The 27,189-nt window shown below is 38.3% G+C and overlaps 1 protein-coding gene and 1 pseudogene across 8 annotated transcripts in view; one reads left to right on the plus strand and one right to left on the minus strand.

The window, feature by feature from the left end:
- The window catches only part of Cdc27 (cell division cycle 27), a 56,540-nt gene extending 30,557 nt beyond the window's left edge, over nt 1-25,983 (plus strand). For 2 of the 8 annotated variants that reach the window (XM_048445919.3, XM_048445921.3), the window contains exons 10-19: nt 1,193-1,292; nt 2,405-2,612; nt 3,631-3,800; nt 6,604-6,756; nt 7,184-7,392; nt 15,034-15,151; nt 18,333-18,461; nt 20,743-20,817; nt 21,447-21,603; nt 23,053-25,983. In XM_048445919.3, the coding sequence (XP_048301876.1) occupies nt 1,193-1,292; nt 2,405-2,612; nt 3,631-3,800; nt 6,604-6,756; nt 7,184-7,392; nt 15,034-15,151; nt 18,333-18,461; nt 20,743-20,817; nt 21,447-21,603; nt 23,053-23,159 (1,426 nt within the window). In that variant the 3' untranslated portion in view covers nt 23,160-25,983. Of the gene's footprint in view, nt 1-1,192; nt 1,293-2,404; nt 2,613-3,627; nt 3,801-6,603; nt 6,757-7,183; nt 7,393-15,033; nt 15,152-18,332; nt 18,462-20,742; nt 20,818-21,446; nt 21,604-23,052 lie in introns of all 8 variants that reach the window. The other 6 variants (XM_048445918.3, XM_048445920.3, XM_048445922.3 and 3 more) reach the window with 3 other exon arrangements.
- On the minus strand, nt 15,885-16,404 carry LOC125407973 (large ribosomal subunit protein uL15 pseudogene; annotated as a pseudogene).
- Nucleotides 25,984-27,189: the final 1,206 nt, after the last annotated feature.

Below are 27,189 nucleotides of genomic sequence, written 5' to 3' on the forward strand. Positions count from 1 at the left end.
AGTTTTAGGGAATGTGATGCCCTCGTCTAGCTACCTGCATACCCCTGGTGCATATGTGTACATGCAGGCAGTGGTGTATATGCAGGATATAAAAATAGCTGGGAGTAGAAATACATGTCTTTATTCACAGCACTGGAGAGGCTGAGTGTGAGGCCAGCCAGTTCTACATAGTGAACTCCAGAATAGCCAGAGTTGCATAGTTAGATCCTGTCTCAAAGAAAAGAAAAGAAACCAAATCTTTAAAAAGGGAATTTTTAGCTGAACAAAGGCAGAGACAAGCAAATTTCTGTGAATTCAAGGTCAAATTGATCTACATAGAGAGTTCTAGGCCAACCAGGGACACAACAAGTAAGACCTTTTGTGTGTGTGTGTGTGTGTGTGTGTGTGTGTGTGTGTGTGTGTGTTTACATTTGGGTCAGACAGATGGCTCAACAGGTAGAGTTCTTTCTGTTCTTGTAGCGGACCACCATTCAGTTCAAAGTAGAACTCTTTTTGTCTTACAGTTTACCTTTCAAGGAGACCTGTATAAAGTAATGATTATACGCTTCTTAGCTAAGTAAAAGAAACCTTTAATTTAGCTGGTCAAGCTTCTATTTATTCTAGTGATATTTGTTTACTAGCAGATACTATACATTAAAATTATTCATGCCCAACTTTTCCTTTTACTAACACATTGTACTTGCCAATGGGTGCCCCAGACAATTGTTTGTAGATGTATTTGTTCTTTATTCACTCAGAAGTTACTTTGTAGATTGTTTTAAGTAAAAATGTCTAATTTCAGTTAGTGAAGATTGTTACTGTACTCCCACTCTATAATAACATAATTGGGTTGGTGGGGGGAGGGTTGTCCTGTGCATGCTGGTACATGTTATGCACTCAGGCCAAAAGAGATCATAGCATCCCCTGGAACAAGACTTACTGGCAGCTGTGAGCCATACAGAGTGGGCATTAGGAACAAAGCTTGGGTCCTCTTGGAAAGTATCAAGTACTCTTAACCAATTAACCATTCATCTAGCCTGTGAATAATTTTTAAAATTCTGTGTTTTCATAGAGAACCAAAGGGAACTAAGCAAAAGACCAATTTTAAAATATTTCTATGATGAATGAATGTTTTAATAAAATAGAATTGTGACAATAGCTAATGATCATAAGCTAAGTAAATGTTTTTAAATGTCTGTTTTGTTTGTTTTAGTACAACACCTCAGGTATTGAGCCCCACCATTACATCTCCCCCAAACGCATTGCCTCGGAGAAGTTCCCGCCTTTTCACTAGTGACAGCTCTACAACCAAGGTAAAGGTCACAGTCACTTACTGCTTCCTGTGCTAAGATTTCTTTGCATCACTGACCCCATCTCAAACAAGGAAAGACTTTTGTTTTTAATTTTGTTTAGAGGGCTCATTATATAGCTCAGGCTGGTCTGGAAATTGCTCTCCTCCTGCCTTAACTTGTAGGGTGCTAGGATTATAGGGATGCACCACCATGCTGAACTAAATAATTTATTATTTGGTGAACTAGCTATAATTTTTGTGACTCTCCTTAGTCCTTGGGCAAATGTGTCATTCTTGAAATGACCAAATTATAATAAAAATGTCAGTGCTTATCAGGAAACAAGGCTGGAGGGAAGATGCAGCTATTCAAATGTAGTGCAAATGGGTTTACTCTAAAAGAATAATTCTATATCATAACTTGTGGTTGGTTGTACAAACTTGCCTTTGTTTGATGAAATGACACAAAACTCTATACACATGCAAAAGAATTCATTAAGTACTAGAAATATTCATGGGGTCTGTGGTTTACATGTTTTCACTGAGGAAAGAAGGAGTGAAAATTCAATCATGTTACTATCTTCCTAGAATTATTTTAAAGGTTAAAAGCAAAAGATGAGGGGATGTTTTGTTTCTTGGTCTGCTGACTGACATTATTAATGATTTACTTTTGATATGATATATACAGTGGTTTTTTGCCGTTGATTATAGTGCTTTGATGTAATTAGTGTTGCATTTTCCTATTTTTAAATAGTAAATGAGATTGTGATACACTCAGAAAAGAGCTACCCTTAGTGCAGACTGAGTTCAGTCACTATTAACTGATTATTAACTTATTGTATTTAAAATGAAATGACTGTCAGGGCTGCTGGCTCATTTCTGTGATTCCAATACTTGGGAGGCTAAAACAGGATTGCTTCAAGTTCCAGGTCAGCATGAGCCAAAAAGTAAGAACCTGTCTCAAACCAAACAAAAAATAAATAGTTTTTGAGCACTTGTTTTTATAAAATTTCGGGTTAAAACAAAAAAACTAATGAGGATTACACAATTCTTATATGTGTAGTACTCGAGAAAATGTCAATGAAGACATCTAAAATAATGAGTGTGATAAGCATGACAATTTATCCCTTTTTACAGGAGAATAGCAAAAAGTTAAAAATGAAGTTTCCACCTAAAATCCCAAACAGAAAAACAAAAAGTAAAACTAATAAAGGAGGACTAACTCAACCCAGCATAAATGACAGTCTGGAAATTACAAAGTTGGACTCTTCTATCATTTCAGAAGGGAAAATATCCACAATCACACCTCAGATCCAGGCGTTTAACCTACAAAAGGCAGCCGCAGGTCTGTTATAAATGCGTTCTGTAGTCCTTGTGTTTTTTTACTTTACTTTATTATACTCTTTTTTTTTACTAAGTTTCTTCATGCCTTCATTGTTTTTAAATAAATACTGGCATTAAAAATGTTTTATTGTTTATTTTTATGTTTTTAATTTGTGTCTCTTTGTATTTCTGTGGATGGATGTATGCCCACAGAAGCCAAAATAGGGCATGAATCCCATGGAACTGGAATTATAGATGATTGTGAGCTGCTGGGTGGGTGCTGGGAACTGTAGCACGATGGATAAAAACCCAGAGACAGAAACTGGGGTTCAACCTGAAGGTCAGAAAACCAAAACAGCCAGTCACTGGCTCTGACCTCTACCTCAGTCTGAAAATAGCAATCCTGACTCCAGGAATCTCAGAATGAGACTGTTTCTGAGAGCTGTCTCCTCCCATCTTATATTCCTCTCTAGGGCTGGGATTAAAGACGTGCACCGCTACCACCAGTATCTATGGCAAACTAGGGGGCTACTGGGATTAAAGGTGTGTGTCACCATTGCCAGGTCTGTAAGGCTGATCAGTGCAGCTATTTTATTCTCTGAACTTCAGGCAAGCTTTATTTATTAAAATATAAATAAAATATTTTTACAGGTTCAGAACTGGACACAAAATGCACTTAAGAACTGAGCCCGCCCTAAAACATTTTTTTTATTTGATTACATTTCCCCCTTAAAATATTTTTTATTACATTTATTTGAGAGAGAGAGAGAGAGAGTGTGTGTTTTGTGTGTGTGTGTGTGTGTGTGTGTGTGTTAGGTTACAGGACAGTTTATAGGAGTTAGTTCTTAGCATGCATCGTTTGGAGTCCCAGGGATCAAATTTGGGTCATCAGGCTTGGTGGCAAGATGCTTTAACCACCAAGTAATGTTGCCATTCAGATACTGGAGCTTTTTTTAAAGGAGTAATCTGTGGTTAGCTTTTTTAGAATACCAAAGTTGTATTTTTCTCCTTTGTTTATTATATTTTTTTTCTCCTAGAAGGTTTGATGAGTCTTCTTCGTGAAATGGGAAAAGGTTATTTAGCTTTGTGTTCATACAACTGCAAAGAAGCTATAAATATTTTGAGCCACCTACCTTCTCACCACTACAGTACTGGTTGGGTATTGTGCCAAATTGGACGGGCTTATTTTGAACTTTCAGAATACATGCAGGTAAGTATGCAAAGATATACATATGTATATATCCTTGTAGAGTAATTTAACTTTAATGTGTAAGACTAGATCTAAAAGGTCAATATTTACTAGTTTGTTATGTGATATTTATATAATTATTTTCTTAGTATGTATAATAGTTAGGGTTAATGATTTATTTATTTCATTCATAGCTCCTTTTAAAGCAGTGAGGACAGAATTCATGCAAGACAGGGACCTGGAGCAGAAACTGATGCAGAAGCTATGAGGGGTGCTGCCTACTGGCTTGCTCCTCAGGGCCTTTGCTCAGCCAGCTTTCTTATAGAATTTAGGGCTACCAGCCCAGAAACCCTCCCGCATCAATCAGTAATAAAGAAAGAGTCCTACAGCAGGATCTTGTGGAGGCCTTTTCTCCATTGAGGTTCCATCCTTTCAGATAACTCTAACATATGTCAGGTTGACATAAAATTAGCTAGTATAATTATTTATAAATAAAATGATTTCTTGCATTAAGAGATACTTTAAATTTAGTGGACTTGTAAAGGATTTATAGAGAATAGTCATCAAGTTATGTGAAATATTTGTATTCTCAGTTGAATATGAAAATAGATATTTACCATGTAATCAATACTTATAATGTAAATTCTTTCTACAAAATATACAGAATTATATACTGCGCTGAATGTTTATTATTTAACATGTTTTATAAACTTAATGCTGTTGCCAGGTGTGATGGTGTACACCTTTAGTCCCAGCACAAAAACAAAATAACCTGCTTACTATATCTGTGAAGATGATTTATTTATGTTTAATTGAAGGCATAATGTCCTTATAATGGGTTTTTTGTTTTCTTTTGAGGCAGGATCTTTCACTTGATACCCCTGGCTACCCCCCCCACACACACACACACACACCGATGCTGGGATTTAAAGGCATGCACCAACACGCCTAGCTTGTTTTGTTTTTGAGACGGGGTCTAATGTAGCTCAGACTGGCCTCCAGCTCTGTATAAACCAGGATGACCCAGAATTCCTGATCCTCTTGCTCCTTCCTCCTTAGATATTGGGATTATAGGGATGTACTATCATCCCTAATTTATGAATACACATGTAGGTTGACTGCGGGCTTTTATGTATGCTAAGCAAACTCTACCAACTGAGAACTGCGTCATCAGCCCTTCAACATTTTTTAATTAGTATTTTTTTCCCGTCTTTCTGTTTGCATAGTTCATAATCACTTGTTTTTTATTTGTTTGTTTGGGCTTTGTGTGTGTAGCTAGCTAATGCTTGTTTGAATTCACTGTGTTCGTCCTGCTAGCCTTGAAATCACAGGTATGTGCCATCATACCTGAATTGCTTCCCTTTTTTATTTTTATTTTTGGGAGACAAAGTCTTGCTATGTGGTTCACACTCATCTTGAATTCACTGTGACTCAGGCTGGTCTCAAATTGTCACAGTCCTCTTACTTTAACAAACTTCATTCCTAGCTAATAATCACTTCTGTAAGGTCACAGTAGTTTCTGAAAACTTTGAAAGCAAAAGATATTTTTATGTGGCAGATTGTTATATCTGCTATCTTATAGCCTGTGTCCTTTGGAAGAACTTAACGCAAACTTTTAAGACATTTAAGGGAACTTATAAAACATCAAACTATTTCTAGATGCCAAATCAGCATGTTTTGGGCATAAGTTCCCAGTTTTATCAGTGTGCTTTCCTGGGGCTGGAGAATGACTCAGCAACTAAGAGCGCTTGCTGGACTTACAGAGGGCCAGTTCACAGCATCTGTGACTCCATCCCTGGGGGTTTGACGCCCTTTTCTGACATTGGGTACCCACGTGTATGTGGCATACATACACAAAAGTAAATATTTAAAACAAATTCTTCCCTTATTTTCTGTCATCTTCATTTTGAACTTAACTAAAGTGATAAAGTTAAATTAGGGGATTTTGTTGGATTTATAAAGTTGGTTTTTTGTTTTTGTTTTTTAAATAAAGTTTTTGGTTTGGTTTGGTTTGGTTTTTTGAGAGGCTTTCTCTGTGTAGTTCTGGAGCCTGTCCTGGAACTCGCTCTGTTGACCAGGCTGGCCTCAAACTCACAGAGATCCACGTGCCTCTGCCTCCTGAGTGGTGAGATTAAAGCTGTGTTCCATCTCTGAACAGTAGGATTTATAAAGTTTTTAAAACAAGATGCACAGTTCCAGAAATTGTGAATATTTTGAGGAAAGAGGGGAACCAGAGAGACCTTAGGAGAGGGCAATTGGAACCCAGCAGTTCCATGCAGGTCATGGTTCAACTTCTAGTGTGCCCTAGAGTTGGCAGCCATCTGACCTTGTTTATATTGCAAAGGTTTCAACTCAGCCTTTCCGTAGATTCTCCCTACCCCTCTCTTTCAAATTTTATTTTGTATGTGTACCAAACATGTGCCTGGTGCCAGAAGAGTGTGTTAAAGATTCCCTGAAACTGCAGTTTGAGAAAGTTGTGAACCACCATGTGAATACTAGGAAACAAAAACCAGTTCCTCTGTGGAGCTGCCGGTGCTCTTAACCCCTGAGCCTCCTCTCCGGCCCCCTCTCTTTCTTTTTTAGAGAAATTTGTTTTCAAGTTTCATGTCTTTACCCCTAGTTAAAATGCAAAAAGCAGGCTAAAAGTGAGTGATTGCTTCAGTATTCGACTTCCTACAGCTGATTTGTTCAATTGTCCTTGTTGCTAATTCACATAAAGCATAATCTGCAGAATTTAGGTCCTGTGAAGACTTTGACCAGCATTGCCCTGTATATGTAAACTATAGCAATGTCTTTGCCCTTACTCTTTTCTTTTCTATTTCAGGCTGAAAGAATATTCTCAGAAGTTAGAAGGATTGAGAATTACAGAGTTGAAGGTATGGAGATCTACTCTACAACACTTTGGCATCTTCAGAAGGATGTTGCTCTTTCAGTTCTTTCAAAAGATTTAACAGACATGGATAAGAATTCACCAGAGGTATGGTTACAATTTGTTTAATAATAGTCACTTTTCCTTGTTTAATAGTGTTTATTTAATTATTCTTTATCAGTAAAAAGTCAGGAGTCAGATAACAGGGTAAGAACCTGAATGATCAGAGAAGCTGCAGAAAAGACTCCTCCATTCGTCCTTGCTTGTAGAAGCTAGGCATAGTGTAAACTGCTACAATCCCAGCACCTCTTCAGGGAGGAGACAGAACTAGGCAAACCCATAACAGCTTGCAGGCAGCTAGCCTGCTGCACACAACAGAACAACATAGAATTAAGTTTAGATACAAGAGAAATTAGAAATTAATTTTCTAAATAAACTAAACTAAGTTTCTACTTTTGATAACTTTTTTTTAAGAAGAAAGCATAAAATACTGTAACTGTGTTTGATTGTTGTTGTTTGTTTCCATTTTTACCAGGCCTGGTGTGCTGCTGGAAATTGTTTCAGTCTCCAACGGGAACATGATATTGCAATTAAATTCTTCCAAAGAGCTATCCAGGTTGATCCAAATTATGCTTACGCCTATACTCTTTTAGGACATGAGTTTGTGTTAACTGAGGAACTAGACAAAGCCTTAGCATGTTTTCGAAATGCTATAAGAGTAAACCCCAGACATTATAATGCATGGTAAGTGTAAAGACAAAGTCTCAGTGAATCATTTTTATTTCATTCATTTGCATGTGTGCATATATGTATGTGGTGTGTGTGCTGCAGCAGACAAGTGGAAGTTAGAACATAATATCCAAGACTTGGTTTTCTTCTTCCACTGTGTGGATCAGGCTCAGCAGCAAGCACATTGCCAGCCCTTAGTGGCTTATATGTGATTTTTGTATTATGTGTGATGGACCAGCTTAGCCGGGGCACTGTGACTGAAGGGACAGGGTCTCAGGAATAGGTGGGTAAGGAGTCGACGACAAACAGACACAAGACTCAAAGGAATTGCATCTGAATGTGTCTTTACTAGGCATGAGGCTTATGCTTTATATAGAAAAGATTGCTTAACAACATGTATTGTTTTTTTCATGCGATACAGATTATTATTAGAATCATTATATCAGCTATGTGAGGATAGATTTTCATCAGACAGATGTTCCTCGTGTGAGTCTGCGGGTGATTCATGCTAGGCATGGCTTGGCATTATATTAGTTTCGATATAAATCTGTATCTAGGTTATGAGTTCATGGCATTTTGAGCGAAGGGCAAGCAGTTGTAGTTAACAGTCACACAGTCTCCGGTCTTTTTATATTTCTGCCATCTATGCAGAAGAACTTCTTCTTTCCTCCTCCTTCTCCACATTTCTAACTCCTTTTCAAACCTTCCCCAAACCTATCTCAAGATGTTACAGGCATTTATCTCTCTCTTCTATCCTTATCTCATTTTTGCTGAATCTGTCTTAATTGCTTAATTAAGTTTGTCTTTTGTTCTTCATTTACTAAGCACCAGATTAAACCTGGAAACCTTTTCCCCTTTAATGTTAACCCATCTTCCTCCATTAGCATCATATGCTCCTGTATATGACAATGTCTCATCAGTAGACTCTGGAAACTTAAATATACTGTCTTCCCTTCCAGAAGAAAGCAGACTGCATTCCTTAGAACATAAGCAGGTAATGCCAAAAGTGCAAGGGCTCCGGTGCAGGAAGCACACACACACCTTCTCTGCAGGCACGCTTCCTTGAAGCTTGTGCCACAGCCTAAGTGAGAAATCACACAGACTCCGCAGGAGGTGGTGTGACACATGTTGCTTTTTGAGATAGGCTCTTTCATGGACCTTGGAGCTGAAGAGATACTTGCTGCTTTTACAGAGGACCTGAGTTCTGTTCCCAGAATCTACATGATGGTTCATAACCTTCTGTAGCTGTAGTTCCAGGGGATCTGATGATCTTTTCTGACTTTTCTGTACACTAAGAATACACTTGGTGTACATATGAACATTCAGGCAAACACTCAAACACATAAAATACAAATAAATAAATCACTGGGAGGAGGCATTTAACATGGCCATGAGTGATGGCTTATCCCCAGTACTCAGGAGGAAGAGCAGACAGATCTCTGAGTTTGATGCCAGCCTGGCTTGTCTAGTAAATTCTAGGCCTGCCAGGGCTGCATGGTGAAACCTTGTTTCAAAAGAGAGGGGGAAAAAATTTAGCAGAGTACCAACAAGATGGTTCAGTGGCTCAAGGTGCTTGCCACACAAGCATAGTAACCTAAATTTCATTTCTTGGGACACACATGATGGAAGGAGTCCTCTAACCTTCACATGTGTCCCTTGGCACATGCACACAGACACAATATTGAAATGTTTTGTTTTACTCTGCTTCACTTTTTTTTTAATATTTATTTATTTATTTATTATGTATACAATATTCTGTCTGTGTGTATGACTGTAGGCCAGAAGAGGGTACCAGACCCATTACAGATGGTTGTGAGCCACCATGTGGTTGCTGGGAATTGAACTCAGGACCTTTGGAAGAGCAGGCAATGCTCTTAACCTCTGAGCCATCTCTCCAGCCCCCTCTGCTTCACTTTTTAAAAAGTTAATTAAAACTTGGTTATGGTAGCATGTACCTGGCTACAACTTAGCTTTTTCTGCATAGGAAATTCCAGACTAGCCAGAGCTGCATAGCAAGACTCTGTCTCAAAATAGTCAGGGAGTGGAGATAAAATTTAACCCACTTAATAAAATGCTTGTCTTACATGCACAAAGCCCTGGTTTCTGTCCCCAGAACTATATATTCTGGACCTTGTGGCTCATTCTTTAATCTCAGTACTGATGAGGTAAAAATGAAGTTCAGGATTATACTTGGCGACATGAATTGGAGGCCACCCTGCAATACGTGGTGTACTCTCAAAATAAATAAATAAATATAAAATAGTATACAGATGAAGCATTTACAAATAATAAAGCATAAAGAAATCATAATATCCTAGCCTATACTATATTATATATGTAAACATGTAAGTGTGGATAAAGTCTAAAAATTAAGAAAGGAGATCAAGAGGTGATGAAAAATAGACAAAATATGGACAGAAGGATACATGAGTCACGGAAGCAGATATAACACTTAAATGTTTTTTATTTTCAACTTCATTTAAGGTTTTTTTGGGGGGGGGGGTTGTGTGTTGCACGAGTTCTGATTGGTCTTACTAAAAACCTGGATCCGGATATCAGAACAAATGCTGAGAGATAAGAGAGAGAAAAGAGCAAGCCACAGCCAACTCTTACCTTGCTAACTCCTCAAACGAAAGAGGGACTAAGCTCCTGTCTCTTCCCACCTTATATTCTCTCTGCCCAGCCATATCACTTCCTGTCTGTCGGTACAGACCTCCAGACTTCTGTGATTAACTAGTGGCTAGCTCTGCCCTTTGGTCTTTAGACAAGCTTTATTTGTTAGAGTTCAAGTACCACATTTCCCCTATTTTGTATAAAATTTTTAAAAAGTTTATAACTAATATAAGAAAAATTATATACAATAGGTACAATAACTATATATTCGATATACAGGCAATAAATCAGCAATGTCTAGTCCTTTAGCAGTTGACAAATTGAGACAAAATACTTCATATCCTATATTGGTAGACCAAAATGTTGTACCTAATTCATTCTATCCTAACTTGGATTACCAACCTAACAGTAACCTTTTATGTCTCAAAGCCTTATACATATTACATCCCTTTAGTGAATTTCTTTTCAGAATCTCGTATCAAGGATAACTATAATTGTGATGTCTTCAACTTCATTAGAGACCCACGAAGGTAATAATATTACCTGAGTAAACAGGAAGTGCAAGCAAGTGACTTCCAAAAAATGGGAGAAATGGCAGAAACAGCTGCTGCCTGGACAATCTCCCAAGGTTCCTCTACAACATTGAGACATCTGTTGAGACATTGGCCTACAGACGTAGCATATCTGACAGACTTTTTTGTGAAGCAGGACGTTCTGCAGGGCTGTCCCTCCTTGTCTTGTCAGAGGTCAGCAGTCCTTTCCTTTGTGTCCTGCTTGTCCAGTTTGGACAGTGTTCTGTCAGCAGTCAAGTCAAGGGCACTTTCTAGCCTGGTGACTTGCTTTTGCCACACAGAAAGTAAACTCCAGGGGTTAGAGAGATGGCTCAGCAGTTAAGAGCACTGGCTGATCTTCCAGAGGCCCTAAGTTCAGTTCTCAACAACCAGATGGTGGTTCACACCCATCTCTAATGAGATCTGGTGCCCTCTTCTGGCCTGCAGGCATAAATGCAGACAGAACACTATATACATAATAAATAAATTAAAAGAAAGTAAACTTCGTATGGAGTTTTTTCAATAACCCATCATCTAATCTTAAATAGTTTGGAGCTACCAGGAACAGACATGTCTCGTTGTCATAAATTTAAAAAAAAAAAAAAAAGATCTTTGAAATATTTGAAGATGACCTGTCTATATATCTGTCTGATCTTGAAACATACCTGATATGACTATAGGTTCAATTGTAATAGGTGACTAATTAATAATCTGCATTTCTGACAAAAATAACCTTAATTTGTATTAATATACAATAATCCATATCAATGTAAAGTATTTAAAATTAGTGATAGTTTTTGATGTAAAAAATAGATTCAATAATCAACCTTTTTATTCTATTTCTATATTTCCCCTTTTTCAGAGTAGACTCAATAATCTACCCTTATATCCTATCTATATCCCCATTTTTTCTTTCTAAAACAAGAACCCTAAATCTAAACTTCTTTGTTCAGCTTTTTTCCTGACCATTAGCAATAACAACTTGTAACCAACGTCCCCAAACGATGGCTAATATCCATAACCCAATAAAAGACCAAAAACCACCCACCCCACCTCTTGGGAATGTGGGTGTTATGTTCTTAGAATTACTTACTGCTGTCTGGGGGTAATGGCATCTTTAGAGGATCCTGAAAACAAAAATTTGGGTTAATTGTCAAGTCCTGGGAGAGGTAGCTGTATCATTTGTTGTCCAGACTCTGTGTAATGGGAAAATGCAGGGCAAGAGTAGTCTGTGAGACTGGATCATCTCAGCTAGCCACCTCAATATTGTCCTGAGCAATTTGTAATTTAAAGCCAATCTTTAGGTGATGTTTGTCAGCTTAGTGGTGTTATAGTCCTTGTGGAATCATTGTTGAGTATAGCATATAATTCTGATTTTTAGACAGAATCATAAGGGCTTTGATCACTTCACTCAAATTTTTGGTTTGTGACCTACCTTTCTTGATTTCTTTGCATCTGTTTAGAATGTAGGAGCTCCTAATATTGATACTCCCCATACAGTGCAAGGAAGGATCTAGCTTGTTCTCTTTATAAGTTGAATTCTTTTGCTTTTTTGATATTTGTTGTTAATCTCTCTGAAAAGAATTGCTGCAAACTCTTTGCTAAGGTTCACTTTCTGCCCATAATTTGTCAGTTTCATCATTATTCAAAGGTACTATAATTTCTGCTGTGCCTATTCCTGCTAATGGGCAAAGTCTCAATTTTCCTTTTAGAATCAACTCAGAGACGTATCCCACATAAGTTTTTAATTTTTTACTCTATTTATGTGGTAAAAAGATTCATTCTAAGTTTTATGAACTTTTTTTGCTGCGGGTTCCAGGCAGCTTGCGGGCAGCTTGTGGCGGGTCCACAAACCAAGGTGACTGGCCCAACCATGTGGCGGCCCTGTGTGAGCAGGTGGCGGGTGGGAAGCACAGATACATCGTACAGAATAGAATTGGATATTTATTAGTTGAATTATGGAATGGGAAGGAACGAGGGGGGGAAGAGAGGAGAGAGGGAGAGAAAGGGAAGAGAAAGAAGAGGACAGGGGGGGGGAGCAGGAAAGGGAACAGAGAGAGAATCAAAATGGCGAGAGGAGGGGAGGGGCTGCAGGGAGTAGGCGTGGCTTGTCTCAAAGTGACGAAAAATCATAACACTAAGATATCCTTCCTCTGCATTAATATTTCTGTAAGAGAATGCTTAGAGGGTAAAATAAGCAAAATGCAGTCAGGCTTTGGATCCAGATGATCTACTTGTGCATTCTGTGATTTCTTTTCCACCAAAGCCTATTCTCTCTCAGCTTCAACTGATAATTAATTCTCTTGAACTCTTTAAGTCCTTATCACTGTCTAAGGTTTTGAATAAATTACTCAGTTCATCAGGATTTACCCCGATAGTAGGCTCTAGATAGGAAAGTCATTAAGAGTCTGCAATTGATCTGAATTTGGACTTTTTGGGGTCTAAGTTTTTGTATACCTATTTTATATCCTAAATAATTAATAGAATCTTCTCTTTGTAAGCTCCAGCAAGGCAAAATTTTCTTCTTCAAATATTCTTTCTAAAATACCTATATTTCAACCAGCTAGTTAAATGTCATCCATGTAATGGTAATCTGTAGATTGAGGAAATTGCTTACGTATCATTTCCAGTCACTGACATACAAAATATTGGCACAGGGTGGTACTATTTAACATTCCCTGTGGGAGAATCTTCTGTTGATATCTCCTAGCAGACTGAAAATTACTATAAGTAGGCTTCATGAAAACAAATTTTCTGTCTTTTTCTTATAAACATATAGTGACGAAACATTGTTTTAAATCAATAGCTATAAGAGGCCATCCTTTAGGAAATAGAGAAGGCAAAGGAATGCCAGACTGTGGAGAGCTTGTTGGCTGGATCACCTTATTAACAGCTCTTAGATCTGTTACCATTCTCCATTTTCCAGATTACTTTTTACAAATACAGGAGAATTCCAAGGGCTAATTGATTCTTCAATATGCTGAGCATCTAGTTGCTCCAATACCAGCTGGAGTTTGGGTGGCAGCTGGAGACTGTTGTAGAGAGGCTACAATAGGAAAATCCCAAACTTGGTCAGAGGCTTAGGGAAAAAAGAAAAGAAAACCTAGCCAGCCGGGGGCTGACTGGTGGAAGCTCCTGCTTGTGCCAGTGACTACAGAGACAACAGGCAAGTGGCTTTTTCACGAATTTGTGCTATAAAGTTGGGCACCAATTGTTGCACAAACTCTAATTGGTCTTAATAATAAAAATCCGGAACCAGATATTGAGGCAGATGCTAAAAGATTAGAGAGAAGAGCAAGCCACACCTAACTCTTGTTAACTCCTATCTCCTCTTGCCTTATATTCCTCTCTCTGCCCTGTCATTATCACTTCCTGTCTGTATAGACATCCAGACCTCTGTGGTTAACCCGTGGCTAGCTCTGCCCTCTGATCTTTAGAGTACATCACCACAGATGTGTGAATTCAACTTTTTTTGCACTGATATACTAAGAACCATTTTTACATTCCAAAAGAATCTAACGTGTTATTCCTTCATGACAGTGATTATGCAAACCTGGTATTTCTTTTTGAACTCCTAGCCATTAGTACAATATGTACACAACTAGCTAGTCATTGAATAGCTTTCTTGTGTCCATCCACACAACAAATAAAATTAACAACAAATAAAAAATATCTAAACAAATATTTATTTTTTTAAACAAATATTTTTATTTTAAACAAATAGATTTTTTTTAAACAAATAAAAAAATATTCTAGAAGAAAGGCTTTTCTAACGTGCAGTTTCCCCTCCACTTTTTTCTTCGGTCTAAATCATTCTATTAAAGTATTGCTTAATATGTAAATTGTATTGCTATATAAACATTTGTTACACATATAAAATGTGGTTTAGAGAAAAAGAAAGGAGGTTGAATTTACTAGAACCAGACATGGTGACACATGCAGTTGTTTCCTAGCTGCTTGGGAGGCTAAGACAGGAAGATTACTTGAGCCAGGAATTCAAGGCCAGTATAGGTACCTAAAAAGAAAGAATAATTTAGGTGGTGGTGCACACCTTTAATCCCAGCACTAGGGAAACTAAGGATCTCTGAGTTCAGGACCAGCCTGGTTTACATAGTGAGTTCCAGGACAGCCAGGGCTACACAGAGAAGCCCTCTCTTAGGGATGGGGGCAGTTTAGCAAAATGTTTGCCACACATATCACGCTGCAGGAATAATGGTTAAGTTGAGATTAGAGTAGTGAGTATAAGGATGTGGCTTACTTTTCCTCCATGATCATAGTTCTACCTGTTGAGTTAATTTATTATTAAAATGTGTCTTCTAAAAGGCTTCAGTGACTTTTATTATGACTAATACTTTTTGTCCCTCTATAAAACTTAACATTATTTTTCCATTGTGTATTAAAATGCCAGGTACCATACGTATTCTTTTGGTAGTTGAATTAATGAACTAGCCAAAAATTATGTTTTTTAAATTATACTTTTTTACAATTTCAGGTATGGTTTGGGAATGATTTATTACAAGCAAGAGAAGTTCAGCCTTGCAGAAATGCACTTCCAGAAAGCACTTGATATCAACCCTCAGAGTTCAGTCTTACTTTGCCACATTGGAGTAGTAAGTAACCTTGTAAACACAGCTCTGTTACCTCCTTTTTTTTTTTTTCTAAAAACTAAAGGAATTTCATACTTGCAGGTAGTTAATATCAGTTGGTAAGAGAGCACCAGCAATCCATTTCCACTTCACTGTCAGCACCACTCCCAAATCAGTAATCAATTCCATACCATTTCATATGAGACCTGAATTCACTCACTCTTCTTTTCCACCCTCTTTTCTTGGCCCCACTCCAATTATAGGAAACTTACAAAAATGTCATTAAACTTTTTGGTAGGAATCTAGACAGAATTTCACATTTTCTGAAAAGTAACCCAACCTGACTTCTGGCCCCCCAAAATACTTGTTTGAGTCAAACCATTTTATTATGTGGCCATAATATTGTACAGAGCAGGCTGGCCTCAAATCCAAGACCCACATACCCTGCTTCCAGAAAGCTAGGATTAATAAGGCATGTGTTGCCAGGTTGTTAGAATTTTCATGATACATTTTCAGCTAAAAGTAATGGTGTTTATCAGTTTCTTGAATCGCAAGGCCCATGTACTATATATACATAGGAACATATGAATTTATGACTGCTGGAATCTAAGCCACTAGGGCACACATGTACACACACACAGGCACAAACTTTGAGATGACCACACTGACTGTATGAAATGCATACCTCACATCTTCCTAGGACCTATTAGACAGGTCCCAGTATACTGACAAGTATGCATAGAAATGAAACCGAACCTACACTCAGACCACTTGGAAAATGTTAGCATTTAATTGTCCTCCCTGAATGGCTTCAAGCCACCAGAACACAGGCACCTCCAACACCCTTTATCTTCTCTTCAGCTCTTCTGCTGAAAAAATTTGGCTTTCACGATGACAGGCTGCTTAGGGAGCTTTCCCTTGCCCAGAACTTTGTAGTAGCCCGATTGCACGACGTCAATGATGGGAGCAACTCCAGTCTTGTTCTTGACTGCGTTAACCCGGGTCTGCTCACTGACCAGCGTCCACAGTTTATCCAGGTTGACAGTCGGGCAGAAGCTCTGGTTCCTCTTTAAGTGGTAATGCCTCATACCAACTTTCCCGAAGTGACCTGGATGATATTTGTCGAAATTGATCCTATGATGATGCATGCCTCCAGCGTTCCCGCGTCCTCCTGGATGCTTGCGATGTTTACCGATGCGGCCATGGCCGTGGCTCACGTGGCCCCGGAGTTTCCGGGTCTTCCTCAGTCTGGATGGCATGGCGGTGGCAGAAAGGAAAGAGCTGTTACCTCCCTTTTAAAATACTTTAAGTGACTTAATAGTGGTTATTATGAAAACTGGGCTTTTTTTGTCCATGAATCAGTATCTCAGTCTTTTATAGCTATAATTCACCTTTTGATTTTCATGAATAAATGCTTTGTGGGCCTGAGGGTGTAGCTCGGGTGCTATATAGATTTGTTCTCTAACACTGAAAAAAGCTAAGCATGGCTCACATTTAGTATCTTAACAGCTCCTAGAGATAGAAACAGGTGGATCACAAGTTCAAAGTCATTCTCAGCTGTGAATGAGGTTGAAGGCCAGCTTGGACTATCTCCAAAAAGGAAGGGTTGGGGGTGGGGAATCCCTGTGTTTGTATACTTTTTCTATTTTGTTTGTTTTTTATATATTTGTGACTCAAATGATGTTTTCTGTTGTTGTTGAAGAGTTACCTTATTTTTAGCCAGGCAGTGGTGGCATGTGCCTTTAACCTCAGCAGAGGCAGGTGGATCTCTTGAGTTCAAGGCCACCCTGGTCTACAGATCTAGTTCCAGGACAGCTAGGGCTGAACCCTATCTCAAAAAAGAATTCTTTTTTTTTTTTTTAATGTGTATTATCAGATATGTCTGCTTGTCTGCAGATGCCCAGAGACCAAAGAAAGTCATCAGATCTCCTGATGCTGAAGTTACAGGCAGTTGTAGACCGCCTGACATGGGTACTGGGAAGCGAACAAACTCTGCACCTAGAGAGCACTCTTAACTATTAAACCATATCTCCAGACATCTATTTTGTTTGTTCTGAGACAGATTTATGTAGCCTAGACTGTAAGGTCTAATACGGATTCATGAACAAGTTCTTTGAACATAGCTTAATATTTAGAGGATCATAATAAGCCTTTAGAAATGTTGCCTGCATAAATGATAAATGCCTTTCTTGTGAAGGGTAAAACCAAGTTATACTTCCTTTTAGACTTCGTGGTAATTATCTGCTGTAAAGCTCAAATCATAGGTCTGGAGAAGTGGCTCAGTGGACCTGATTTTTGTACCGAGCCTTTGCTTTGGGCAGCCTACAACCACCTGTAATTCCAGCTCCAGAGAATCTGCGGGCCCCTGACTTCCACAGGCACCAGCACTCATGTGCATGTGCACATATACATGTACACATGTGTGCATAGTTCAAAATAAATCTTTTTTTAAGAAATTGAATTATTATTATCATAGGCACACTGTGGTAGGTTTAGGTGTCTGAGGACCTAGGTTTTTATCCTATAGAGTATTATTTAATATCTCTGGAGTTCAGGGTGCTTTTTAAAAAATTGTTGTTACTGGGAGGGAGTCATAGGACAGTAGAATTGATTCATTCTTCTACCTTACATGACTACGTGGGTTCTGGGGATTGAACTAAGATCAAGGTCTTTGCCAACCAGTCAGTTTTGCTGGCCCTCAGTGTGCTATCTTTATAATTGAGCAATCGCTGGACTTAGAAAAGAATTAGAGATATCTGTTAATCATTCAGTGTCTTAGTTATTTTTCTGTTGCTGTGGTACAGCATCATGACCATGGCAACTTTGAAAGCATTTAATTTGGCTTACAGTTTCAGAGGGCTAAAGTTTATGATGGTGGGGCAAAGGAACAAGGGAACACTGGGAATGATGTGGGCTTTTAAAACCTCAGAACGACATTACCCTTAGTGACTACGCACCTCATTCAGCAAGACCATGCTTCCTAATCCTGTCCAAACAGCCTGTCAAGTATTCAAATATATGAGCCTCCAGAGTTTATCCTCATTCCAACTACCACAGTTAGTAATGAGTTACTTAGTCTACTTAAACCCAGCAGACAATTAATTAGACTATAGCTTCATCTCTAATAGTTTTATTCTTGGTAATGCTTTGAAGTATGTTATTTGCTTCTTACCTTTCTTTTTTTACTGATCTTTATTCCTTATAGGTTCAGCATGCACTCAAAAAATCGGAGAAGGCTTTGGATACCCTAAACAAAGCTATTGTTATTGATCCCAAGAACCCTCTATGCAAATTTCACAGAGCCTCAGTTTTATTTGCAAATGAAAAATACAAGGTAAAATTTATATCTGTTTCTTCCACATTGTATTGTATCTCCTTAAAAAACAAAACAAACAAACTACAAAGCCAACCTGACCTGCATATCAAGTTTCAGGATAGGCCAGGGGTGCATAGAGACACATTGCCTCAATCAGTCAATCAATCAATCAAACAAACATTTTTAATAGCCTAGGTGTTATTGATGATTTGATTTCTTTTTTTTTTTTTTTGAGACTGTTTTATCTGTTTTTAAAAGCTGTTGAGGGGGTTCTTAGTTTCATATTATTATTGTTTGAACTACTCCTAGTACTTAGGAGAATTGTCACTAGCTCTACTCTAGCTACAGAATAAAATTCTGTCTCAGAAAAAGAAAGAAGTAGAAATACCCCTAGATTCAGAAATGTGTTAGAATTCCATGTCTAGAAAGGCTCTTTGTGCATCAAGGGATTGCCTTAAGAGAACCTGGAGCATCACCCTTTTAGGACTGAGTGGGGGAGGGAAGAGTGGCTGGTGAATGACTGCGGCACTCACAGTTATTCCGGGGCTGTGAACAGAATGCGTGAGGCCTGGGTGGAATCTACTTCAAAAAGGGAGAGGATAATTTGGCTTGTTTTGATTTGGCTTAATTGGTAATTTTGTGTCGGCAGGGAGCTCGCATTAGGAAATATTCCTAACATAAATAAATATAGCTCTGAGGTATATTAAAAAAAAAAGGGAGAGGAAAAAAATATGTATTGAGTACTTGCTTTCTTTCTAGGAAAATAGTGGTAAGTAATGCAGTCACATTTTCTGCCTTAGGGACTTCCAACTTAGTACCCTTAGAAGTATGGGAAGATAAATATCAGGAAAACTAAGAGAAAAGAGACATGAAGTGAGATGAAATTTTTTTCTGAAAAATTCTTCAATCATAATGATGACAGCTATACATACTGCATATTGTTCTGCAACTTGTGTTTTTCACTTAATCCACTGTTAATATATATATTAACAGAACCAGTTATGGTGGAATACTACTGAATCCTAGTACTCTCAAGAGTGAAAGGCAGGAGGAAAGTCAGGAGTTCAGCTGTATATATAGAGATTGAGGCCAGCCTGATCTACATAAGGCCTTGTCTCAAAAAAAAAAAGTAAGCTTTTTTTTTTTTTTTTGACCTAAGTTATATTTTGTTTTGGCACAAAGAGGGCTTTTTAAAAAAAAAAAAAAAAAAAAAAAAAAAAACAGGAATCCTCTTGAACGTTGATACAACGTGTATAATTTTTTAAATTATGTGCAGGGGTCTATATCTGTATGTGGGTATATGCTCTTGAATATGGGTGCTCTCAGGGACCAAAGATGTCCAGTTCTCTGGAGCTGGTACTCCCAGCTTTTAATTTTAAACAAGGTCTTGCTAACAACCCAGGCTGGCCACAAACTCAGGATCCTGATGCCTCTACCTTCTGAGAACTGGGATTGTAGTATACCATGATGCTAACTTTTTCCTTTTTTTTTTTTTAAGCAAAATCATATCCATTGTTCATAGAGAATAGGTGATACTTTTATTTAACTAGGTTTTACTTAGATGTCCTGATTGCTTCTACTGTTTACAATAGAGTATGTCTTAACACACCCCACCCCCACAAAACACACACACAGCCCTTCTCTGCAGTGTTGGGAATTAAACTTTGGGTTGCCCCAAGATGGACACAAGCTTTACCACTGAGCTGTATCCCAGGCAGGGCTATCTGTTATAAAGATGACTTAGTAAGTACTTTTTAAAAAATTTAGAACCTGGTGGTAGTGCATACCTTTAATCCCAGCACTTGGGAGGCAGAGGTAGGGGTATCTCTGTGATTTCAAGGCTAGCCTGGTTTACAGAGCCAGTTCCAGGACAGCCAAAGTTACACAGAGAAGCCGTCTTGGGGAAAAAAAAAAATTCACATTTACTTGTCATTTATTTATATAAGGGGAGGTGTGTGTACACATGGAGGTCTGGAGACAACTTTCTGAAGCCTTGTGTTCACAGTACTTTCTCATGTTTCAGAAATTATGTGATTATTTCTTTCAGAAGCCAGGGTTATCAGCACTCACATAAGCAGCGTTGTATATGTAGGTTTCCAATTTTGTCTGATGAATGCCTGCCATCTGTTAGTCTCATATAATTTTTATGCATTTTATTTTTACCACAGTGAGAAATTAATGCAACACAAAGTGTGTTGATGATGTGCTTGTACACTCTTAGGATTGAGAATCTGACTGCACTTGGTCAGTCAGCTCTGTAGAATTTTGCTCCTCTTAAGTTTTCTCTTTGTTTTTTCAGTCTGCTTTACAAGAACTTGAAGAACTGAAACAGATTGTCCCCAAAGAATCCCTCGTTTACTTCTTAATAGGAAAGGTAAAAATTGGGGCTTTGGTCTTCTGCTGAAACTTTGTAACAAATACTAAATTCCTTTTCTTTCCTTTTTTTTTAAAGATAGGATTTTTTTTTTTTTTTTTTTTGCCGAGTGGTAGTGGTGGCACATGCCTTTCATCCCAGCACTGGGGAGACAGAGGCAGATCTCTGAGTTTGAGGTTAGCCTGGTATATAGCACAAGTTTCAAGACAGCCAGAGCCTGTTACACAGAGAAACCCTATTTCAAAAAACCAATAAAAATAGATGATATTCTAGGTGGGCATGGTGCTGTAATCCCAGCAGTTGGGTGCTACGGCAGAGGACTGCTCCAGTTCAAAGCCAGCCAGGACTGTCTGTGGACAGACATCGTGTCTCAGAACACCAGACATGGAGCTCTTGTAGTCGTCCTTCCAGTTGTAATGTTCTGCTCTTCCCTACCTGAGAAACAGGCAAGGATTTCTGAACATAATAGCTGATGATATAAGGAAAAGCACTTAGATGCTAATGTGAAGTCATCTGTGGGATAAAAGTGTCCTCCCCACCTGAATGGACTTGGAGTTCAGATGTCAGGAGCTTAATTTATGTTTTCATAAATTTGAGTTGAAACATGAAGTGCCGTTGTCTCTTTGTAGGTTTACAAGAAGTTGGGTCAAACTCACCTTGCCTTGATGAATTTCTCTTGGGCTATGGATTTAGATCCTAAAGGAGCTAATAACCAGATTAAAGAGGCAATTGACAAACGCTACCTTCCAGATGATGAGGAACCAATAACTCAAGAGGAACAGATCAGTGAGTATCATATGTAAGCTCCGTAGTGTTCAGAAAGTTACCCTATGCAGAACCTGTGGGCTGCTCTTTTATTTTCCTAATGGCAGCATTTTCTTTATAGAAAAGGAAATTTGGGGAAAATTAATTATGATGGTGTAATACCAGAGTACGTTTGCTATCAAGTAATTAGTTTTTAGATTAGTAACTTTGAACATCAGCTCTACAGTAGCAGTCCTAGGCAAATCAAAAAAATCTAGATGTGTAATATAGTGCATATTTACAATTATTTATGTGTTTTAATAGAAAAAGAATTGGAAATTTCTTGAGATAAAACTTGGTGAACATCTTTAAGTAAAATTTTATTATCCCAGTACTGCTCTTTTAAGCTGAAGGTTCTACTCCATGCTTCTGTGTGCTATCAGGGATTGTCCATAAGTTAGTCAGTTAGGAGTTAGCAGGGATGTTAGCTTGTTTTGATGTTGCTGCTGTGTTGAGGGGAGCTGCTCATTCATTTCCCAGCCACCCAAACTCCCAAAATTATCACACAGAAACTATATTGCGGTATTGTTTGGCCAATAGCTTAAGCATATTTCTAGCTAGCTCTTATATCTTTGGTTAACCCATTTCTATTATTTTATATTTTACCATGAGGGTTGTGGCCTACCAGCAAGGTTCCACCTGGCAGCTTGTGCCTTTGGCTCCTTGGCTACTCCCTGACTCCGCCTTTTTCCTCCCAGCATTCAGTTCAGTCTTCCCCACCTAGCTCTATTATACCCTATCACAGGCCAAAGCAGCTTCTTTATTCATTAACCAATAAAAACAACAGAAATACAGAAAGACTTCCCACATCACTGCTGTAGCTGTTTTTAAATTGCAGAGCTATTTCTAACCCTGTAGGAATACAGGGTTAATAGGAAGCAGGGTGGGGGTGGGGGGCTGGAAAGTTGTTCTGTTAGTCAAGTTCTTGTCTATAGTATGGGCAAGGCCCTGGGTTTGATCCCAGAACTTTATAAAGCCAATATTACACTGTTCGTGTATATAATCCTTGCACAGCAGGTGAATACAGGAGGAGCATTGGAAGTGGAAAGTCACCCTTGGCTACATAATAAGTTCAAGTTGAGCCCAAAGAACAATTAAATCATTATTTTAAAAGGTTAAATACAGTAAGTTTAACTTCCAGGCATGCCATACAATATAGAACTTGAAGCTGGGCCTAGTGGCGCATGTCCTTAATCCCAGCACTGGGGAGGCAGAGGCAGGTAGAGCTCTTGAGTTCAAGGCCAGCTTGATCTACAGAGTGAGTTCCAGGAGAACCAGGACTATACAGAGGAACCCTGTCTTGAAACCAGGGGTGTGTGTCTGTGTTTTATTAGGTAGCATTAGTAGTTTTGTGGTCTGTGGGGTCTCATCTCTGAATGTAATGAAATTTTCCTTATTTTCATGAACCACTAAGAAGTAATTGTCCCACAGCTTGTTTTTGTTCTGTTTTTATAGTGGGAACAGATGAATCCCAGGAAAGCAGCATGACAGATGCAGATGACACCCAGCTTCATGCAGCTGAAAGTGATGAATTTTAAGTTCTGGAAATGAGACTTTAGTGTTGGATGTATGGCAACTGCTGACACGTCTCTTGTCCCTCCATATACTGAGTCTTAACTCACGAGCCGGCATTGTCATCGTTCATCATCAGACCATGAGTGTGCCACTTTCATTGGACCCTGACTACACAGAATGAAAGGCAGTGCAATATTTAGCTGCTAACAAGACTGGCTCTTTTACCAGTATGAATGACAATTTGGGGGGAAGGGTGGGAACTTTTTCTTTTTTTCTTTAGTCTCCCTTAGTTGAAAAGCTATCATGGAAGGAAGAGTTATGTTTTTATCTTGAAGGAACCATTAGATATGGAAATGGTGATGAACCAGAATTTCTGGTCATTTTTCCAAAATTCTGTTTTTTATTTGGTTCTGTTCCTGATAAACAGAGTGACTGACCTTCATTTTTAGGTTCTTCAAGAATGGTGTTAGCAAGTGCCAGATGGAACAATAAAAGACATTGCCTATAACAGAGTAAATTCATTGCCAAGGAACATAACTTACCTTAAGTTTGGAGTGTCTCCTATAAACAAATGTAATGGGCCTATTGGGACTCATATGTAGGAGTCAAATATCCCTCCATACAGTGTACACTTATTCTTGGCAAGAATGCTTTAATGTCTAACCAAGAATTCTAATTTATTCATCTTCAAAGTGTTGATCATTGTTGTCTTGGTATTGCAAACTTTTAAAGTTGGTCTTAAGATACTGCCTCTTCTCTTTGAGCTCTGTGGGATCGCCTTTAACATTCACAGATGATGGAGTGGTTCCCCGCTGAAAAGCCAAAACCAGGCCCTTAACCACTTAGGTTTATTAGAAGAATCAGTATGAGAACAGCAGAGAGACTGGAGATGGTGGTAGAGAAGCCTTAATTGGAGTTGTACCTAACGTGAGTCTGCGTCTTCTCTCGGGATGAAAATAGAGTGCAGGAATGTGTGGTGGCCTTTGTGAGGTCAGTTGCATTCTTTTCAGCTCTCGCTTCATGTCTTTGTCAATAGTGTGAGTCACCAGAAGCTGTAGCGTAGGGAAAGTTTTGTAAGAACGAGACAGATTCTTTCCTGAGTTCATCATAATATGGATTGTTGTGTTTGGGGAATGACCACAGTTTTAAAGATCTAATTATGCATATAAAATGGGAATTATTGGAATTTCACAGTAACAGATTTAAGAAGTCTTAAATTGTGTATCTCCTTTATTGTAATGTATTGAAAATTTTAGAGAAACTTTAGTTAACATTTTATTAAGTGCCAATGTCAGAATATAACAAATTATAGTTTCTTATGAGTTACAGGCCTATAGTTATTATTTTGGATAATTTGATGAAGGAACCTTAACCCACTGGTTACTTGTAGTTGGTAGTTGAGCTGTGAAATAAGGTGGATTACAAAAGATGTGAAAAAAATGTTTTAGCCTGTAGACTCGGTCATTTCCTATCAGTTACATAATCTTCTCATCCAGATGTGAATTAGATACCATTATTAATTCAAGTCAAAGTCTTGGATTGGGTATTAGGTGCCAGAGGAGCCTTTAAGATAATTTCCTGCCTGAATCTATGTGTGTGTACTGTCTACAAAGAAATAATTTATGAGGAAAATGAAAAGTTGGGAATGAGTGAATACCATTAATTCCCAAAGGCTAGCACTTCCATTCTAACATACTATTCATTCGTTATGTAAAATTTAATTTTCATTTATTTTTTTAATTAGCAAATCATAAGCCAGCTATATACATAAATATATTACATTATCAGATCTAGCATTTCATAGAAAAATTTCCCCTGAGTTCTGTTGCAGACCTAGAGAAAGCTAAGTACAGAACTTAATTTGCTGAAGTGTAATTACCTTGTTTTTAGTTGGAACTTCTGTCCTGTGCCAGAGGACTTTCTGGTACTGAATTTTGAAACAAAGGATAGAGGGCCAGTTGTGTCAGTGGCTGGCTCATGAGACAGTCACAGACACTTTGGCCAGCTTCCATGGTTCCTCACACCTGCTTTTAACATTTCAGTGTCAAAGCCTTATTTCCACACGGTAGCCACTTCTTTTCTTAGGGTCTTTTTCTGTCTGTCTTTTTCTGGGTTGCTTTATTTTGTTTTCTTCTTTTCTTTTCAAAGAATGGGGATCAAACAACCAGAAACACACTTTGGTAAGCCAGATGTTTGTTTCAAATTTCAGGCAATGCGTTGAAGGGAATTAAGAATACTTAGTATTTCGCTGTCGTTTCTTCACACCCACACATATGTACACATATAAATGCACACGCTTGCCCAGAGTATATTAGAGCATTGGATTTCATTTTCCTGTGGAAATGGTTGTCACACCAGGATTTTAGAAGGTTAGAATGCTTTTTCAGGAGAACAGATGGTACTCAAAACGATGAAAGGTGGTCTCTTAACTCTTTCTGTGTTTCGTTACTTAAAATTTTTTATTTTATCCAAGAACTGCAAGTAACATTTGAACCATGCTGCTGTTGTACCTTAAACAAAAACTCAGTGATAACCAGTGTTTAGTCTATTAAAACACTCTCTTTGAAAAAAAAAACAAACAAAACAGTTTGAAAGTCTCTGCCAGAGTACGGTATAGGTCTTCACTGAAACAGATAACAGACTGCCCATTTTCTTTGGGAAATGCAGGTGTGGGTGTGATGTGTGTGTTCTGTTTGCATTGAAACAATGTACTTTTGTGTCTCCTTTTTGCTTTTCCTGACTTATTTCAGAAATTGTATAGTCTTTGGGGGGAAAGTCTTTCCTGTTAATATATTTACAGTTCATTAAAGGATATGGAAAGTCCAAATAAATTACTTTTGAAAGCAATTTATAATCAAAGTGTTAAAGCTGTGTAAAAGCTGTGCCATCCGCATCTGATCCTGAGTCACAGCGGTGCAGTAGCAAAAGTCACTGTCATGTTCTGCCAAGGCTGGGACGATGTTTCTCTAGTTTTTACTTACACTCTTTTTAATATATATATATATATTAAAGTTCATACCCTTTTTAGTATTATTTGGAATTTCAAAATAAATATTATGACAAAAACAGTGGTAATTTTTAGAATATATTATTTTCAAACTGCAGAACCTCTCAACCTTGCAAGTCATTCTTTAGAGATGTCATTTCTGAAGTCCCCTTGGGACACAGAGCATTTGTGTTACAATTTAAAGTCTGAAGCTGGGCATGGCGGCTCACGTGTAATTTCAGTGCTTGGAGATTGAGGCAGGAGCTGTGCTCAAAGCTAGCCTGGGCTACAGAGTAACACTGTCTTAAATTTAAGGTGTGGAGGGGAGAGGTTGGTTCAGTTGGTAAGGTTGAAGCTAAGTTTAGATCTACAGCTAGTGCCCTGTAAAAAGCTGGGCAAGATGTCACATGACTGTAATTCCAGCACTGTGGAAGCTGGTGGGAGGATCCTGGCCAGCCCGTCAGTCCAGCCCATTCAATGAACTCCCAATTTCAAAGAAATACTATCTTATAAAACGGAGCTAAGTAATTGAAAAAAGTAAGTATATCCTGATACTGACCTCCGGCCTCCGCCAGCACACACACACACACACACACACACACACAGAGAGAGACACAGATCAAGATTTGGGCTGAAGTGGTAGAGCTCTTGCCTATTTTGCCTTCATAAAGCCCCAAGTTCTCAGTACTGCCAAAAATAAATAGTCTAGGGACATTTGCCTATCTCCAAAGGCCTGGATTGAGTTCCCAGCACTGAGGAACCTAGTCCTTTTATATGTACCTGTAAAGTGCTCACTGGCCATGGTCACATGTACCTGTGAGGTGCTCAGAAGCTAGAGACAAGATCAGAAATTCAAGATGATTTTAGCTACATAGTAAGTACCCTGTGTAAATGCACATGAAAATTAAGATCTGGGAAAAGTAGAATATGCAAAATTAAGTTTTACACTAGTTTGCAAACTTATTTATTCAGCTTATGTCAGAAAAAGGGAAAATGAAAAGGTTTTTTCAGACTTGGAGGAAGAACAACACAGAAGGCACATAAAGCCTGGAGATTGACTTCCCTGA

The sequence above is a fragment of the Myodes glareolus genome, chromosome 9, assembly GCF_982192425.1.
Source record: "Myodes glareolus chromosome 9, mMyoGla1.1, whole genome shotgun sequence".
NCBI classification, from domain to species: domain Eukaryota; kingdom Metazoa; phylum Chordata; class Mammalia; order Rodentia; family Cricetidae; genus Myodes; species Myodes glareolus.